This window comes from Colossoma macropomum, unplaced genomic scaffold, assembly GCF_904425465.1.
Source record: "Colossoma macropomum unplaced genomic scaffold, Colossoma_macropomum, whole genome shotgun sequence".
Classification (NCBI taxonomy): Eukaryota; Metazoa; Chordata; class Actinopteri; order Characiformes; family Serrasalmidae; genus Colossoma; species Colossoma macropomum.
Window position 1 is genome coordinate 2374339 of NW_023496051.1, and position 17333 is coordinate 2391671.

The 17333-nt window shown below is 42.8% G+C and overlaps 1 protein-coding gene across 9 annotated transcripts in view; it reads right to left on the reverse strand.

Moving 5' to 3' along the window:
• The window catches only part of add3a (adducin 3 (gamma) a), a 194152-nt gene that overhangs the window by 25889 nt on the left and 150930 nt on the right, over nucleotides 1–17333 (reverse strand). For all 9 annotated transcript variants that reach the window (XM_036565150.1, XM_036565149.1, XM_036565148.1 and 6 more), the window contains 3 exons: nucleotides 10616–10754; nucleotides 7001–7152; nucleotides 6586–6666 (listed from right to left, as the gene is read on the reverse strand). In XM_036565150.1, coding sequence (XP_036421043.1) covers nucleotides 6586–6666; nucleotides 7001–7152; nucleotides 10616–10754 — 372 coding nt within the window. The remainder of the gene's footprint in view (nucleotides 1–6585; nucleotides 6667–7000; nucleotides 7153–10615; nucleotides 10755–17333) is intronic.

A 17333-nucleotide genomic window follows, 5' to 3' on the forward strand; every position in this document is an offset into this window, starting at 1 on the left:
TCAGCTTCCCGCAGTCGTCCTCTACTTCACCTCCGCTTGCAGACGGCGTGGAGAACACCGCATGCCAAAGTTCCACTCTGAACCCAAAACGACCTCTCGCCGTCTGCCTCGCGCTCTCAACCACCCGGATCTACCCACACCAGGCCAAGAGCTGCTGTCAAAACATCAGATAGGGATCTCAGCAGCGCTCATGAGCAGTGGTGGAGATGGTGAGTACACATTCACAGTTCTCTTTTGTTTACACGCTTAAAAACGATGGTTCTTCAATGGTTCTTCAGTAAAGAGAACGTTGGTCTCACTTTATTTGGACAGTCCAGTATAGTCCCCTATAGATCATCTACAGATGTTCAGCTGTTAAACTATCTGTGAAACTCAGCTGATTCTAAACAGTGGTGGGGTTAGGGTTAGGATTTGGACCAGGGTGAGGGTTGGGTTTAGGTTTTGGGTTTAGGTTTTAGGTTCGGGTTAGAGCCAGGTTTAAAGAAAATGGTCAATTTAGTGGATATTTAGCTGAATGTTACCTGAAAGTCTATTAAGTATCTATAAAGCATCTAAAGTGGACTATCCAAATAAAGTGTTAACAAAACGTTTATACAGAACCATGAACATGCACGACTGAAGGGAACCATTTTCTTTACTAAAGAACACTTGAAGACCCATTATTTTTTAAGTGTGTAGGCCTTCCGGAAGGGAAAAAAGAAAAGAAAGAACGCAATGAGCTCCAGTTGGTGCATGCGTCATTTTCCCCATCATAAAATGTGTTTTTTTTTTGTTTATTTTATGTCTATTCTTGTAGATGTGCTAGTACCAAATGTTTCTGATAGGTGCAATGGATTAAAATGCTATTCTCCTAACACACAATGATTACAGCATACATACAGAAATACAGCGAAAACAATTAAAAAAAATTGTCTCAAAAAAAGATTTTTTTAAAATCATACATTTAAAACACAATCTGGTTTTGTATCAGTCTCTGTCTTGACTATGTGTCCACGACTGTGGTCCTGACTACAACATTACATGATGACATCGCAGTCATGAAAGCTAGTCGTCAAACATTGACATGACCGCTGTGTGTACAGCTGGTGGAACTCTGACTCGAAGGGCTGCACAGTTTAGTGATTTTCTGGCCCAAACAAACCTGATTCAACTGATTCAAGTTCACTGCCAGGTTTAGGAGTGTTGGAGTAGGGAACACAGTTAATTGTGCTGCTGTGATCCCACCTCAGCCTGCAGCCAGTTTCAACAGCCAAGTCAGCTTTAGTCCTGACAGATCTGCATCTGAGCTCCTCTGAGCTCCTCCAAAGATCAGGACAGTCAGTGTTGGTGGTTTAGGGACTGCAGGTAGCAGGGTAACCTGGACAGTAAGTCTCCTCTCAACGTGTCCCTCTTAGCTCACTGGCCTCTTTCAGAGGGTGCCAAAGTACTCCTGCACCAGTGCAGACTAGAACAGTAAACTCCTGCGTGCTCTAGAGCCTGACAGAACAAGACTGTTACTGATACTGAGCTTAACATTGACTGATATTAGCCAAGACAATTTTAGTTCAACTCAAATGAGCAACAGAACCTTTAAAGTAAATACAAAAGCTATGGACGACTGCTGTGAACGACGCATCCTAAAATGGTTTGTGGGAATCGAATCTTGAGATTTCGAGCTCTCTAACGATGTATTGCATCACTATATTATAATACATAAAAATGATGTATAAAAACCAGAAATGAATGCTTAGAGGGAAGCGTGCCGGTACCGGTACAGTGATCTAGATACGGGTAAAACGGCAGATAAGAGGAATCCATGATGTCAAACTGTAAGAACACTGGTGGCTCTACTTAACAGCACCTGAGAAAAGAATGCAGTTGTCGTACAGTTGTCGCCCAATTCGAACAAAGTGCTGGTGAATATCTGACTTCAGCTTCATATCTCTGAAGAATTAGTGGTGGGCGATAATAAATAATTGCCCCCTCTTTGAAGGCATATGATGCCCTAAACGTAACTAAAGCCCAGCAGTGAGGAGCTGAACTTTACCCTCCTCTGCTGTCACTGCAGACTGGCAGGGTCGCCTACAGAGCAGCGCTAGTAGCTGTTAATGAAGTGATGCTCTTTTTATCTGAGGGTCCCATTTCAGAGAGGAAGATTTCAACCACTACCCCTGTAACTCGGTTCCAAGGGGCAAGAAGACACTCGAAAACAAGGGGTAGGGTAAAAAGAAGAAATGGGACTGGGCTCAGATTTCCAGCAATGCTGATACGCTGTCAAAGCATTATAAAAGGTATGTATTACACACACCTGTCACACCTGACAACTGTGCAGAGGTGTGACAACAGATGTGGAACCAGCTCGACTTGCGCAGCCTTTCATAAAAAAGCACCTGGCAGAACCCAAGCATTCATACTTGGACTGATCTTTATCAGTCTGAGCTTTCCAGCAACTCCACGTATTTATGAAGGTGAATGCGCGACTGTTGCAAACGTGATCGTCATGGCAACAGAAAGTGGAACCGTGTTGAATAGTATTTCAGTCGTGAAAGGAGGGCCCTTGTTGAAGGTTATCAGACGCCTGAGGCTTTTACGACTTTTAAAACTCTGTGTTCCGCCGTCATCTGACTAGCGAGAATCTACCAAAACAGCAGCAGCTGCCAAAAGGGTGAAAAGGTCAAGTTGAACAGAATAAGGAACTGCTGTCACGCTGAAACACGAGAGACAAGCGTCTGTTTCAAAATCGAATCAATCTTACTGCAATTCTAACAATGTTCAAGAGTCCTGAGCCAACGTTTAAAACAGCAGCTGACCTCAAATCTGCAGTAAGGCCGAAGAGCCAGTCACAATGCTTCTAGACTCAGAGCTGGGCGATATGGCAAAAAATAATATCGCAATACTTTACGAAATTTTCCAATACATGATGTATCACGATATTTATGTATTCAGAAATTTGATCAGTTCTACCCAATTTAGTCGTCGCACAATTCCACCCACTAGTTAGGACTCCACTAATCACACAATACCACCAGCGCTAGGTGGGCGAAAGCTAGATACCGCATCTTTTCAAACTGCTAAACGCAACGTCATTGGACAGCCGAACGCGCTCGGAGGAAAGCGCCAACCGCCAGTTCTGTTACATCAGCTAACAGACGCCTGTGCTGTCTAGCATCCCTCCAAGCCCCATGTGTAGATCAACGCCCGTGACAGTCCTATTCGGCCTGCAAATCGTTTCAATTTTCTATTCCCATCAGCCCGTTTCACGCTAAGATGGACTACAGTCCCCAGCATGCACTGCAACTTAGTGTGCGTTCCGAACCCCTTCCTCCTACAACAGTCTGAGGTGTCTTAATCGAGCAAATAGGCAGGTTTTTTTTTTTATATATATATTTTTATTTAGAATTATTTATTTTTGAGTAAGTTATTCGTTGCCTGTTTTGCTGTTGCAGTTTTGGCATATTTTGAAAAAACAATGGCCCGTTCAGGCCATGGCAAAATGTTAAATAAAAATAAAATAGCTGACCCACAGATTTGCTGAGTTTTTGTAATGTGGACCTTTCAATGGCAGAGTTTGAGACCCTTGGGCCAACACTTACATGGCTGCGCCGCTCGAGAGCCCCCCAGATTTTTTTTCAATATTTGCAATACTGTGTTGCACTAAATCCAGTATGTATTTGGGTGGTGGATCATTCTCAGCACTGCAGTAACACTGACGTGGTGGTGGTGTGTTAGTGTGTGCTGTGCCGGTCTGAGTGGATCAGACACAGCAGTGGTGCTGGAGTTTTTAAACACCTGTGTCGCTGCTGGACTGAGAATAGTCCACCAACTAAAAATATCCAGCCAACAGCGTCCTGTGGGCAGCGTCCTGTGACCACTGATGAAAGACTAGAGGATGACCAGCACAAACTGTGCAGCAGCAGATGAGCTATCGTCTCTGACTTTACATCTACAAGGTGGACTGACAAGGTAGGAGTGTCTAATAGAGTGGACAGTGAGTGGACACAGTGTTTAAAAACTCCAGGAGCACTGCTGTGTCTGATCCACTCAGACCAGCACAACACACACTAACACACCACCAGCACATCAGTGTTACTGCAGTGCTGAGAATGATCCACCACCCAAATAGTACCTGCTCTGTGAGGGTCCATGGGGGTCCTGACCACTGAAGAACAGGGTAAAACGGGGCTAACAAAGTATGCAGAGAAACAGATGGACTACAGTCTGTAACTGTAGAACTACAAAGTGCACCTATATAGTAAGTGGAGCTGATAAAATGGACAATGAGTGTAGAAATAATGTTATGCCTGATCGGTGTATAAAATATACAAATATACAGACATCTGAACTTCACGCACGGCTCCTCTAGTGGACTAGCACTGTAAAAATGTTAAACTGCAGCACAACAAACACTGATATACATATTTATTATTATATCATTTATTTTTCTGCTACTGCTTTCATCCATTAACTAGTTCAAAATTATGGGCCGGCCCTAATCAAAGCACCACCAGGTACTTTAGTTCTTGATGAACAGAACCTTCGCAAACATTTTGCTGTTTCAGCTCCTCAGGTTTACTGATTATTCGATTATCAGTCGATTAATTCAAGCGAGTAATCTAATAGCACAATATTTGTTTTTGCAGCTCTTGTTCAAAGAGCAAAACTGATCAAATCGTCTGTGCTGATTCCAGCCCTCTAGCTGATTCTAGATAAGAGCGTCTTTGAGCTCCCATAGATTAAAACCATCTACAGTTACAATACAATGAAAGGCAATGAAAGGCATGAACACACATGCCTGGCCGGCATGTCGACCTGCAGGTAATCAAAGACGCGCCGGCATTTTGGAGAAACTCACGGCTGATTAACTGCAAGCCAAGCATTGGCACACACGGCGCAGGGCTCTCTCAAGGTCTGCCAACACTTCACCCTCCAAATCATGCCACAAAGCGCACACACCTACGCAGCCCTCTGCGCTCAAAGCTATCAGATTCTGTACTGTATCAACTCCCCGTCTGTGGGTAAACAGGATATAAGCCTCAGATTAGGATGCCAGAGAAGTGCAGAATGAAAGGAAATGCTTGTGTTTTTTATGCCTCCAGGCTCAGATTCTTAATCCAGGGACGGGCAATTCCAGGTCTGGCAAGTATTTAAAGAGTTAAATATTTTTCTGCTCCAGCACACCTGATTCGACGCATCAGCTAATCACCGAGCCCTCAATGAGGTCAGTCATGTGTGCTGGTGTGGAGAAGAAGTCACTGAAGGTGAACTGGTGTGGTGCAGATTTAGATCTGTTCTTTCCTGTTTTATAGGGCAGGACACAAGGTCAGCGCAGAGTTCACTGGTAATCAAATACTCCAGGTAAGAATAGCCGAATGGTGATTTTATCGTTCAAAATGTTGCACCGGAAAGCAGGGAAAAAAATATGGCTTCATATATATGTGTTCTGTTCAGTGCTGTCATGAATATTAGTAATAAGCAATTAAGTTTAAAAACAATACCAAAAAACCCCTGATAGACTAATTAGAAAGTCTAAATGAAAATGTTAAGATCCTCCAAAGGGAACAAACTAAAACGGGTCATTTTTCTGCTGAAGTTAGTGCATTATTTTTTTGTTCGCCAAGTTTAACATACTGGAAAAAAAGATACAAAAAATTGTAAAAATATGTTAAATTCAGCAAATAAACAGCAATTGTGCATTAAGACGTGCAGAAGTGTGAGGATGAAGTGAATTTATTTTCACATGGGAAAACAAATGAAACAGTTTGTTATATATATATATATATATATATATATATATATATATATATATATATATATATATATATATATATATATATAAAATTTTATAATGTTCCATGTCTGCATCGTGATGCATCTAAAAAACCTTGTATCTCCAAAATGGTAACTTTACAGGAGAAGGAAAAAAAAACAATTTCACTTTTAATGTAAGTCAATGGAACCAGACATTTTTCCAAGTCATTTTTGGCTGTTTCTTTTGGTCCACTCTACACAAAATTTACACAAAATATAAAGAGCAACAGATATTTTCAAATTATGTCAAAAACTGAAAAACGACTAAAATGGAGATATGAGGTTTTGTTCCGACAGCAGCGATAAATATATATACTATATATAATATTAGCAGAAAATGCTGTACCACAAATTGGACAGAAGGGGGAAAAAAAAAGAACGAAGATGCTGATCTAATAATCTTAACTGAAGTGCTGCTTATTTTAAAGCACAGTAATTTTTAAACAACAAATATTGATACTGACCAACACTCAAGGTTTCAATAATATCAATATCAGAAATGGAAAAGTGGTATCGCGCCAACCCTAATCAAACACATCACCAACTAAACACTGAGATAACAAGGCAGGTACAACAATCGTGACTGCCTTACATGTGCATTTGCTGTACAAAGTTTCATATTTGTCTTTTTAATATCACTTCTGATACAAACACATACGTACGTCACCAACTGGAGGGAGTTTGACCACAGTGGGACAAAGGCTACAGTTTTTCCCTTTTCTGGATAATTAAGTATCAAAATTAGTCACAAGGCACATCTCTAGTCTGGGGCAATAAAAAGCAGAGCTGTGTGTTTACCAGATTGGAAGCAGAGGCCTCAGCGAAGGACAGTCCTCTGGGGATGATGAGAATGTGGTCTTGTTCCTTACTGACCCGGACCTACGCAAGCAAAAACACACTTGAGTATTTCTGTCCAAGAACATCTATGAACAGCTGTGTTGTTCTATTGCTAAATAAAGCAGATTAAGTTGATTTCCTGCTGAGTGTCCATAAAAATCGCTTTATTACAGTGCAGCTTTACTGCTTTACTACTCAGCCCGAAATGCATCACAGTTGTCTGAAGTGGAGAGTAAAACTCTACCATTTAACAATGACTTCTGTGCCACAGCGTTTGGACGTGAATGAGTGCTTAAAATGTTCAAGAATCACCAAAACTCTGAATAAAAACTAATTCTCGGCAATAACAGCGAACGTGATGTGGTGTGGTTCTCACAGTGATGTAGGAGCTGGTGAAGTGAGCCCAGCTGAACAGGTCCACTACCCGATACAGGCTGGCCAGCTTGCAGCGCGTCTGCTTCTCGCCCTTCACCATGTTGCCGGACTCGGCGCCGAACAGGTCGTTGATGGGGGTCACCATGCCCAGACCTGGAGAGGTGAGATGGGCAACATTAGGAGAGAAATCGGACCTGCGTCCAATTATATGAACTTATGCCAATACTAACCAAAAATCCTATGTTACAATCAAAACCTAATCCCAACCCTCACTTTGGACCTACATTTAACCATTTTCCTAACCCTAACCCTAGTTCTGGCTCTAAGATGAGCCCTTGTCCTATTCCTAACCCTAGCTCGGATCTTAAATTTAAACTTTATCCCAAATCTAACCGTCTTTCCCATCTGCTTTCCTTTATTTCACCTGATATAAACAGTTCAGGGAAAAAGCAAGGAAAGCAAATAAGAAAGATTTTAGTTCATCTATAGCATGAAAACCCAAAGTACTGTTCCAGATCAAAAGCTATAGCTGTTGAAATAAGCTTTGAGAATCTGAACTATATCTAGTTCTGACTGTTCAGCAATTAACGACAATATCTTTCTGGAGAAATAACCTCTAAAGAGACAGTTTTCTGTACACACTTCTCTCTAAAAACGAACAAAACTCAAGCTTCAGGACGGCTACTACTCCTTTAGCTACCTGACACACGTTTGTCCATTTTAACTGGACAAAGTTGGGCGGTATCCACTTGTTTCATAGCTTTAAACCGTCTCCAAACGTAATATTTGCATAAGAATTCAAAATCAAAAATAATCAAAAATGTTGCAATCGCTTACATGGTCACCCAATAAGAGAACACAGCACAAATTTTTAAGGCATCCTTCGAAAAATCTAAGGATTAAGCCATCTGCCTAAAGCTAAATGTGTAATAGTGCTGCTAACTAGGAGAGAGGAGCTGGACAGCATTAGCTTAGCTAGCATAACAGCTCTGCTCAAAACAGAACATGTTCAGTTCTGGCTAACTAAAGCCCTGACACAGGTTTAGATGATATAATAAGATAGACTGATAGTTTAGATAGATAGATTTAGATAGATATAATTCAGGTCTGAGTGAGTAAAGTCGAGCAGCTGGTGCTGAAAAGACAGAAAGGAGAAACTCAGCCTCTTCTGTGGTGTCTGGATTTGTACCAATAACATTTTCTATAAAATAATTTTCTATTACGCCTAGTCATTTTTTTTTCCTCTCAGTTGTTTGTAATATTTGTTTATTTTCCAAAATAAAAGTCTCTGTACATTTAAAATTTGTCCAGGAACATTAAAAAGTTAGAGCTTGTTTGTAGGACAGTAATCTGGGTGGTCCGAGGGTGGACCAGCAGCGGCAAACAGTCGGTGAGGTGCCGACCTTATTAAGCTAGTGGACCGATATTCTAAAATACATTTAGAGGATATCTAAGAGCAAAACGCTGAGGGACTGGTGTTCGAGTGAAAGCTGGAATCAAACGTTCTGTGGTGAGTGTAGCTCTTAGCCGTCGCTGAACCGCCATCATGCTTAGTTTGAGGTTTTTCCTGACTCTGATTTTTAGCCTCTTCCATTAGCGCCACCTATCGGTGAGCTCTCACACCAATCAGTGACCCTCTTAAATATAAATAAATTTATATAAAGTATTTCATACAATTAGATTATTTAATGCAGTTTGAGGGAATGGAGATACAGGCATGTTGGTTAGCACGATGCTATCTGGTGACTTCAGACACTAAACATATCTTGACTGATCAACATTCAAGCCAAGCAGAAAACTGTAAATCTGACCTTGTGCCACACTACTGCTTTATGTACAAGCGGTCAAACACAAGCTCAGTAAACACTCTGTACACAGATCTAGCATAGTGAGTCTCACTGACCTTGAGAATGACACACGCATGTCAATACTGGCCAGGATCAACATTTCAATATTAATCTAATTGAGACACATGCTCTAAATAGCTGACTAACAGACCACAGGCGAAACCACATGATGGAATAATGTTCTGTGCTGTTCTAACTTACTTACAGCCACTGTTCAGTTAGCACAGCCAATCACTGCTGATCTAATCTGTTTAATTTTTTAGGGAGCGTCGACAGCAGTCCCAAAAAATCCACTGTCAATTCAGTCACTAAGTCAACGCTCTAACCTTAAAACAGCCTTCATGCCAAGCTAGATTGGAGAGTTCACCCAAAAAAAATTCTCAAGTGGACCTTGAATTCTAGACCTTAGCACTTCTAGAGCTCAAAACACCTTCAGATTCTAAAATTAAGGAATTCTAGAGCTCAAAACAAACCAATAATCCTAATGCTCATTTGCACCTCTGGAATTCCTGAAACACCCTTTCCAGAATACTGGTAAAAGTGCACAAAATAGACTTTGGAACTTCTAGAGCTCCTACGTGACTTCAGGAATTCTAGAGTCCATAGAGATCCAGAGAATTCTAGAGGTCAAAACACACCACCAGAACAGAAGTGCTCAAATAGACCAGAGACCTCTGGAATTCTAGAGCTCATACACTACTACAGCAACTCTGGAGAGTTCGAGATCTCCATGGATTCTAAGAAATTCTGGTCTCAAACTGAGCTCAGGAATTCTATAGTTCGTCTGGACCTCTGGAAGTCTAGAGCTCAAACTACACCTCTAGAATACAAGTGCTCAAACAGACCTCCGGAATTCAGGAACTCGTACACGACTACAGCAACTCTTGAGAGTTCGAGATCTCTAAGGATTCTAAGGAATTCTAGAGTTCAAACTGAGCTGAAATTCTATAGTTCATCCGGACCTCTGGAAGTCTACAGCTCAAACACACCACCGGAATACAAGCGTTCAAATAGACCTCTGAAATTCTAGAGATCATACAAAACTTTGGGATTCTAGATTGAACAGCGATCTTTAGAAGTCTAGAGCTCAAATCGCACCTCCAGAATACAAGTGCTTAAACAGACCTCTGGAATTCTGGAGCTCATTCATGACTACAGCAGCTCTCGAGAGTTCTAGAATCGACAGAGATCTCAGGAATTTTAGAGCTCAAACCACACCCCCCCCTGCTCATATAGACCTCTGAAATTCTAGTGTAATTTGGAAGCCCATGAACTCAGGAATTCCAGAGCCCATGGAGATCTCAAGAACTTCAGAACTTTAACAGGCCTCAAAAATTCCAGAACTCAAAAAAAGACCTGTGGAATTCTGCAGCTTATGTAGGTCTCCAGAATTCTAGAGCTCCACCGGATCTGAATTCCAGAATGGATGTTATGCTGATAGCGGCATACCGATCTGTTTGGGGAGCAGTGAATGGGATCTCTCTCCAAGTCACTGTACCCTCCACTGATTAGTTCCGCATTGCGGAGGCCTGATGAAGAACAGAACCACATGTGGAGAGCTGGAAAGAGTGATGGATGAAAAAAAAAGAGAGATGCAGGAATGCAAGGCCTTTCCTGACTGCTTCCTCTTTTGTCTTCATGCACGTCTCTGGAAGGATCTTTTTTCAGAGAGCTGTGTGGATGTAGGGCAGGTACAGGAGAGAAGAGGAAACTGGCGGAAAGCCGCCGTCTGTTGCCATGGGGACGGAAGGTACCACCCAGCTACTCACTGAGGGGGGAGGTGGAGAAGCCGGCGACGGAGCTGGTCATGAAGAAGTCTGCGATCTGGCGCAGGGCGAGGAGGCCGGCTGGGTCGTTGCCCTTATTCATCTGCTCTTGGATCAGACCCTCCAACTCGTCCTTAAACGCCTGAGAGAGAGAGACAGAGAGAGAGAGAGAGAGAGAGAGAGAGAGAGAGAGAGAGAGAGAGAGAGAGAGAGAGAGGTTAATCTTAAGTGCTGGGCAGCCAGACTTACTGTTTCCTCACACATAGTCTTGCAAAGTAGTTGGCCAGTGAGTCAGTGACTGACAGACACACACACACACACACACACACACACACACACACACACAGCAGTGTGGCTTAAATCTCCAATGCATGTTTGCACAACTACTTGTCTCCTCACACAGATACAAAAGAACAGAAGGCAAATTCAACTAGAAATCAGGGCAGAAAACGTTGATTGTTTCTGATAACTTTATTAGATTTATATAGTCCAGGCAGTTGCTATGAGATTGCTATGGTACTCCAGCTTGTTAGGGCGTAACCTGGCAGTTGTTATGTGGTTGCTAGGCTGTTGCTATGTTATTCCAGGTGGCTGCTAGGCTTGTACTGCTGTATCCCAGGTGGTTGCAAAGGTGTTCCTAGCCCATTGCTATTGTATCCAAGGTCGATGCTTGAGTGTAGCGAGCCATTGCTGTGGTATCCCAGCTGGGTGCTAAGCTGTTACTAGGCCATTGCAGTGCTATCCCAGGTGGGTACTAAGGTGTCGCAAGCCATTGTTAAGGTATCCCAGGTGGGTGGCAAGGGGTCATGAAGCATTGCTGTGCTAAACCAGGGGGGTGCTAAGGTGCCACGAGGCCACTGCTGTGGTCCCCCAGGTGGGTGCTAATGTGTCACGAGGGAACTGCTATAGTATCCCAAGTGGGTGCTAAGGTGTTGCGAGGCCACTGCTGTGCTATCCCAGGGTGGTGCTAAGGTGTCACGAGGTATTGCTGTGCTATCCCAGGTGGGTGCTAAGGTGTCGCGAGGCTATTGCCACAGTATATGAGTAGTTGCTTAAGTGTTGCTAGGCTGTTGCTGTGCTATCCCAGCTGGGTGCCAAGGTGTCCTGAGGCATTGCTGTGGTATCCCAGGTGGATGCCAAGCTGTCACAAGGCCACTGCTGAATCCCAAGTGGGTACTAAGCTGTTGTGAGGCCACTGCTGTGGCGTCGCAGGTGGGTGCTAAGGTGTTGTGAGGCATTGCTGCGCTATCCCAGATGGGTGCTAAGGTGCTGTGAGGCCATTGCTGCGGTATCCCAGGTGGGTGCTAAGGTGTCACGAAGTATTGCTGTGGTATCCCAGGTGGGTGCTAAGGTGCTGTGAGGCCATTGCTGCGGTATCCCAGATGGGTGCTAAGGTGTCGCAAGCCATTGTTGTGGTATCCCAGGTGGGTGCCAAGCTGTCACAAGGCCACTGCTGAATCCCAAGTGGGTGCTAAGGTGTCGTGAGGCCATTGCTGTGGTATCCCAGATGGGTGCCATGAGGCCATTGCTGTGGTATCCTAGGTGGTTACCAAGGTGTTGCTAGCATACTTGCAGGATTGTGACATAAGCGTCCAAAAACATTTGTAAAATGTTTCAGAATGTTAACGCATTTCCCCCATTCATTCCTATGTTAAAAAAAAATGTATGAATGAACGCTGTATCAAGATTACAAAGCGAATTGGATAAACGAGCAACCTACTCGAGTAAAAGTTCTGTGGTTCTAGCATGAACGCTGCCGCATTACACCCCAAGTATGAGATGCATACTTGCCCTGCAGCTCTAACAGCAACTTAGACACTCGCTTTACAGTCATAGCGCAGTGGCTGCTTCTACTTTCTGCTACACATACTTTAAAGACTGAAAGGTAATCAGGGAACCTGATCTCAGATCAGCCGTCCTGCCTGTCCTGTGACTCCGGGATGATGACAGCCTGCTCAGAGACCGTAATGATAGGTGTCAGGTGAGTGTTGTGACCTCACGGTCAAGATCACAGCCAGCGTCTACTGTAAACATGCTCCAACAACTAATAATTAGAGAGTATGTGTAAATAGTACAGTATCTGTAGAGCCTTTTGATGTCTGACTTGAAGCCACACCACATGAACGCACTCCCATTTCGCAAATATGCTACAAGTCACTCTGACATGCCACAACAACCACAGCTGGCATGGAGATCTAGTGACACCAAGTCAGGAAGGAACATTCACCAAATGCATCAGAAACCAGATCCTGTGTGGGGAAAAAAGGGTCTGTCTGGCATATCGGTTGGCTGATATCAGCTAATATTAGTGACCATCAACATTGCTGACGATAATTAGCACTTTTTCATCCATATGGTAAAAACACAAGCTGAATTTGTGAATCGTTATACGCTTTACAAAGAAAACTAACCTTAATTCAAATCTAACCTTTGGCAAGAAAAAGAAAAAGAAAATTTATGAACAGAACTAATGAAACAGAATAATCCTGGGGAGCTCTGGTATCAGCTCTAAAATCAAAAACTATTTAAGACCATTTTAGAGTTTCTGCTGATTATTTAAGTTTAAAAATCGTGATAAATGAGAACTGACAAACCATATCAGTCAGTTTAGCACTGTTTACTTACAACTATGGGGAAATAAAATTAAATTCTACATCATAAGGACAAAGTTATCAGCCGATGTCAGCCAAAGTTATCTATGGCAAGAGGTCCAGAAGAGCATACTGGTCCTCGCTCTCTCTGGGTGTGTAGGATGGGCCTCCCGCACTCCCCCATCAACAGTGGCATCTGTTTAGTGACGTAACAGAATTGGCAGTTGTCACCTCTAAGCGTGTTGAGCAGATCTTTTTTTGCCTCTGATTTGAAATCCAGCAGTTTCTTTTGGATACTGGCTCTCGAATCTATGCCATCCCCACCAACAGCTCAATAACCAAAGCCTAATTTTATTCCACAGCTCTACATATCGGTACTTTAAGCTCTGCAAAGGCTGGACTGTCCAAACGTTTAGCCTATTTTCAGAAAATTGATAGTTCAATTGAAGGGGGCGCCAGAGCCATCCATAGCTGGGGACAGGGGTGGGCAATGTCAGCAAAATATCATATCACGATACTTCGAGACATTTTCATGATGCACAATATGCATCAAGTTAAACAGTTTTTCTGAAATTTAAAAAGAGTCACAACAGACAAAACATAACCAACACCACCACCATCAACACCACCAATAGCACCAACAACAAACCTACAACTACAGTGATTTTATTCAATGTTTCACAAACTGCACTGCGCTACATCTAATTAAACAGGACTAATTATGCTCACTTAGTAATAAAACGCAGTGTTTTTAAATACTGACAATATCCACAATATGCTCAGAAAAGCATATGACAATTTATCACAATAAAAAAGATAAATATCACCATGCTGCCCAGCCCCAACCACGAGTCTAAGAGAGCATAAACGGCCTTGGTCTCTCTGGGTGGGTATGATGGCCCTCCCTCTCTGCCATAACTCAGCATGATGGCAGTCTGTTAGGTGCCAACAGAATTGGCAACAAGGCCTGCTTCGCACATGGTCTCATCCACTGGCCATTCATACACACAGTGGAGCAGAAAGTTACATCAACATCCATTTTACACTGATGAAAAATACATAATTAGTAAAGGAGCACAACATGTTTGTTTACCCTCAACAGCATGACTAAAATGGGGAGAATGCTGGGTGTAAAGGGAGAAGATCCTGTAATCGTCACAGTCATACTGTCAAATGAAAATCAAGATTTGAGTATCATTTCAGGCCTCCAGAATGAACTACTGCCAGCCAAACACTGCTGACCTTCATCCACCCACTTGAAAGCCATCGGAAGCTGCTGCTGAGCTTGGCTGAACCATGCAGCCCCGTAAACCTTCACGCTGGGGTATCCCAGTATGCATTTCTGTGCCTGCATTAGCGGAGCCTTGGGCACGACACTCTCTCTGGCCTCTGGTTGCTTTTCTATAGCAACGGTTAAGTGTTTGGGAAGGCAGGCCGGCACAGACCGACACCAGTTCATTCAGCTTAAAGTATGTATTGAGCTGCTCCAGCGTTCTCTCAGATCGATTAGGGTGGTCTGAAAGGCTTCAGTGTTCGCTATATTTGCTAGCACTGTTTGCAGAACGAGCAAAGAATTGCCCATTACCCATTCGAGCAAGCAAAAAAAAAAAAACACACAACAAAATTAGCATTTAAACCTACATGCTGACAGCTGTGAGACAGAGGAGGGAGGAGATACTACTGAGGGCTTACAGGAAAGTATCCACAGACACCTCAAAATGGGAGAGGTAATCCAAAACTCATAGCCAGGCGAACGTTTCACAGTTAAGTTCAAATAACACTCAAAAATATATATATTTTCCAGGTTGTTCAGTTACTAAGCACGTGCATCTCTACTACAAGGTCTTACTCTAATAAGAGGACAAAAACTCCATAATACAGCTGCTCTGTTGAGCGTCAAAGTCCTTATAGCAAAGTCTGTCCACTTGGTGGCCATCTTGGCAGCACTGCCGGGCAGTCTTTTCCAGCCATACAAGACCAGGCTTTTCTCTTTGAATGAGAAAAGAACAAAATACTCGAAACTGAAGGTCAAATTAATGGTTCAAAAACAGATTTGAAATCAATGAGTGTGTTTACATGCACTTAATAATCCGATCATAATTAGATTCCTGCAGTTATCTGATTATTCAAATGGTCGTGTAAACAGCACACTGATTTCTTAGATCGGAGTAAGATCTAGAAATCTGATAAAGAGGCTGGGTTTCAGCTCAGTCATCAGATCACTCAGTGCATGTAAACTCACTCTGATTTCTTTCGGATTTCTCAGTCTGAGCATGTGCGAAACAGACGGCGGTACCGGAAATAAGCGAGAAGCGTTTAACACAGCACAGCGAGACGCAGCGAAACACTTTTGGAGCAGTACTGAAACTACATGCTTGATGAAATGAAGGATTTAAATATTCTTCATATTCTAGATGGTGTACGTTCATATTTTCAGATAAAGTTGCACAATGTTTAAAACAGCTGCAGCATGAAGTTTGAGTTTTATGTTAGTTACGTCACGTCTTCCTCTGTAAGTTTACTGGCTGCAAGGCAGAAATACGAAGAAAGAAAGGAGAGAAAGAAAGAATATGAAAGAGAGAGAGAAGCCTGAAAAGAAAGAGAAAGAAAGAAAGAAAGAAAGCTTATTTCTGTAAACTGTAATGTCGTCAAAATAACGCAGCTGCTAGTGAAATCAGATATCAGTCAGAAAAACATCATACTTGACAGGACAGGAGGACGCGGTTTTAGCTAAACCAGCCTCGGGCCAGTGTGGTTTGATTTGTGGCTGCTGTGTTGTTTACGTCATCTTACATTAGGTAATCAAGTTGGCACCAGAGGACCCAGCCAGCTAAAACACCAGGTTACTCCGACAGCAGTACAGCACAGAGCTCAGCGCAGACCGCTATCCTGTCTGGCTACTTTGCATACTGACCACCAGGGCCACAGTCTTTGTTTAAATGCTTGAGACATTTTTAAACTTTTTAAACATGTCCTCGGAAGGTGACCCCCCCGTGTTATGTAGGGTGAGGAGGAGTCAGTGAAACGGGAGCAGGAGGTGAGATCGAGAGCGGCGTGAATGTTTTAGGACTGTGTTCTGAGGCGACCGTCACCCTGAGCTCCTCTAAACACCCTCGCTGGAGTGGTTAGAGTCATCAACACCGCAGCACAACCAGACCGAGAGACGGGGGACAAAACGGCAGCGCTCGCAAACGTCCCGCAGCTCACAGACAGCTTACACACACACGCGCACACACACACACACACGCGCGCGCACACACACACGCGCGCGCGCGCGTATGTGTGTGTGTTTTAGCTGGCTGGGTCGGCCTGATTACCTACGCAAGATGACGTAAACAACACAGCAGCAAAATCACATCAAACTGGCCAGAGGATTATAGAGCTTTAACTGAGGATCCTGTACTGTCAAACGAGAGAGAGAGAGAGAGAGAGAGAGAGAGAGAGAGAAGAGAGAGAGAGAGAAAAGAGAGAGAGAGAGAAAGAGAGAGAGAGAGAGAAAAAAAAGAGAGAAAGAAAAAAGAGAGAGAAAGAAAAAAGAGAGAGAAAAAAAGAGAAAAAAAGAAAAAAAGAGAGAAAAAGAGAAAAAAGAGAGAGAAAAAAGAGAGAGAAAAAGAGAGAAAAAAGAGAGAGAGAGAAAAGAGAGAGAGAGAGAGAGAGAGAGAGAGAGAGAGAGAGAAGAGAGAGAGAGAGAGAAAAAGAGAGAAAAGAGAGAAAAAGAGAGAGAGAGAGAGAGAGAAAAAAGAGAGAGAGAGAAAAAAGAGAGAAAGAGAGAGAAAAAGAGAGAGAGAGAAAAAAGAGAGAGAGAGAGAAAGAGAGAAAGAGAGAGCGAGAGCGAGAGAGAGAGAGAGAGGGAGAGAGAGAGAGATGAAAATAAAGGAAACAAAAGAAACAAAAAGAAAGAAGGAAAAGAATGGAAAGAAACAAACGAAAGAAGGAAAAAGAAAAATGAGTGAAGAAAGAAAGAAAGAACGAACGAACACGAACGAAAAAGGAAGAAAGAAGGAAAAGAAGGACAAAGAAAAAGTGAGAAAGAAAAGAGAAAACAGAGGGAAAGTAATGTGTGAAGAAAAAACAAAGGAGAGAAAGAAAGAAACAAGGGTTAAGAAAAAAGAAAAAGGAAGGAAAGAAAG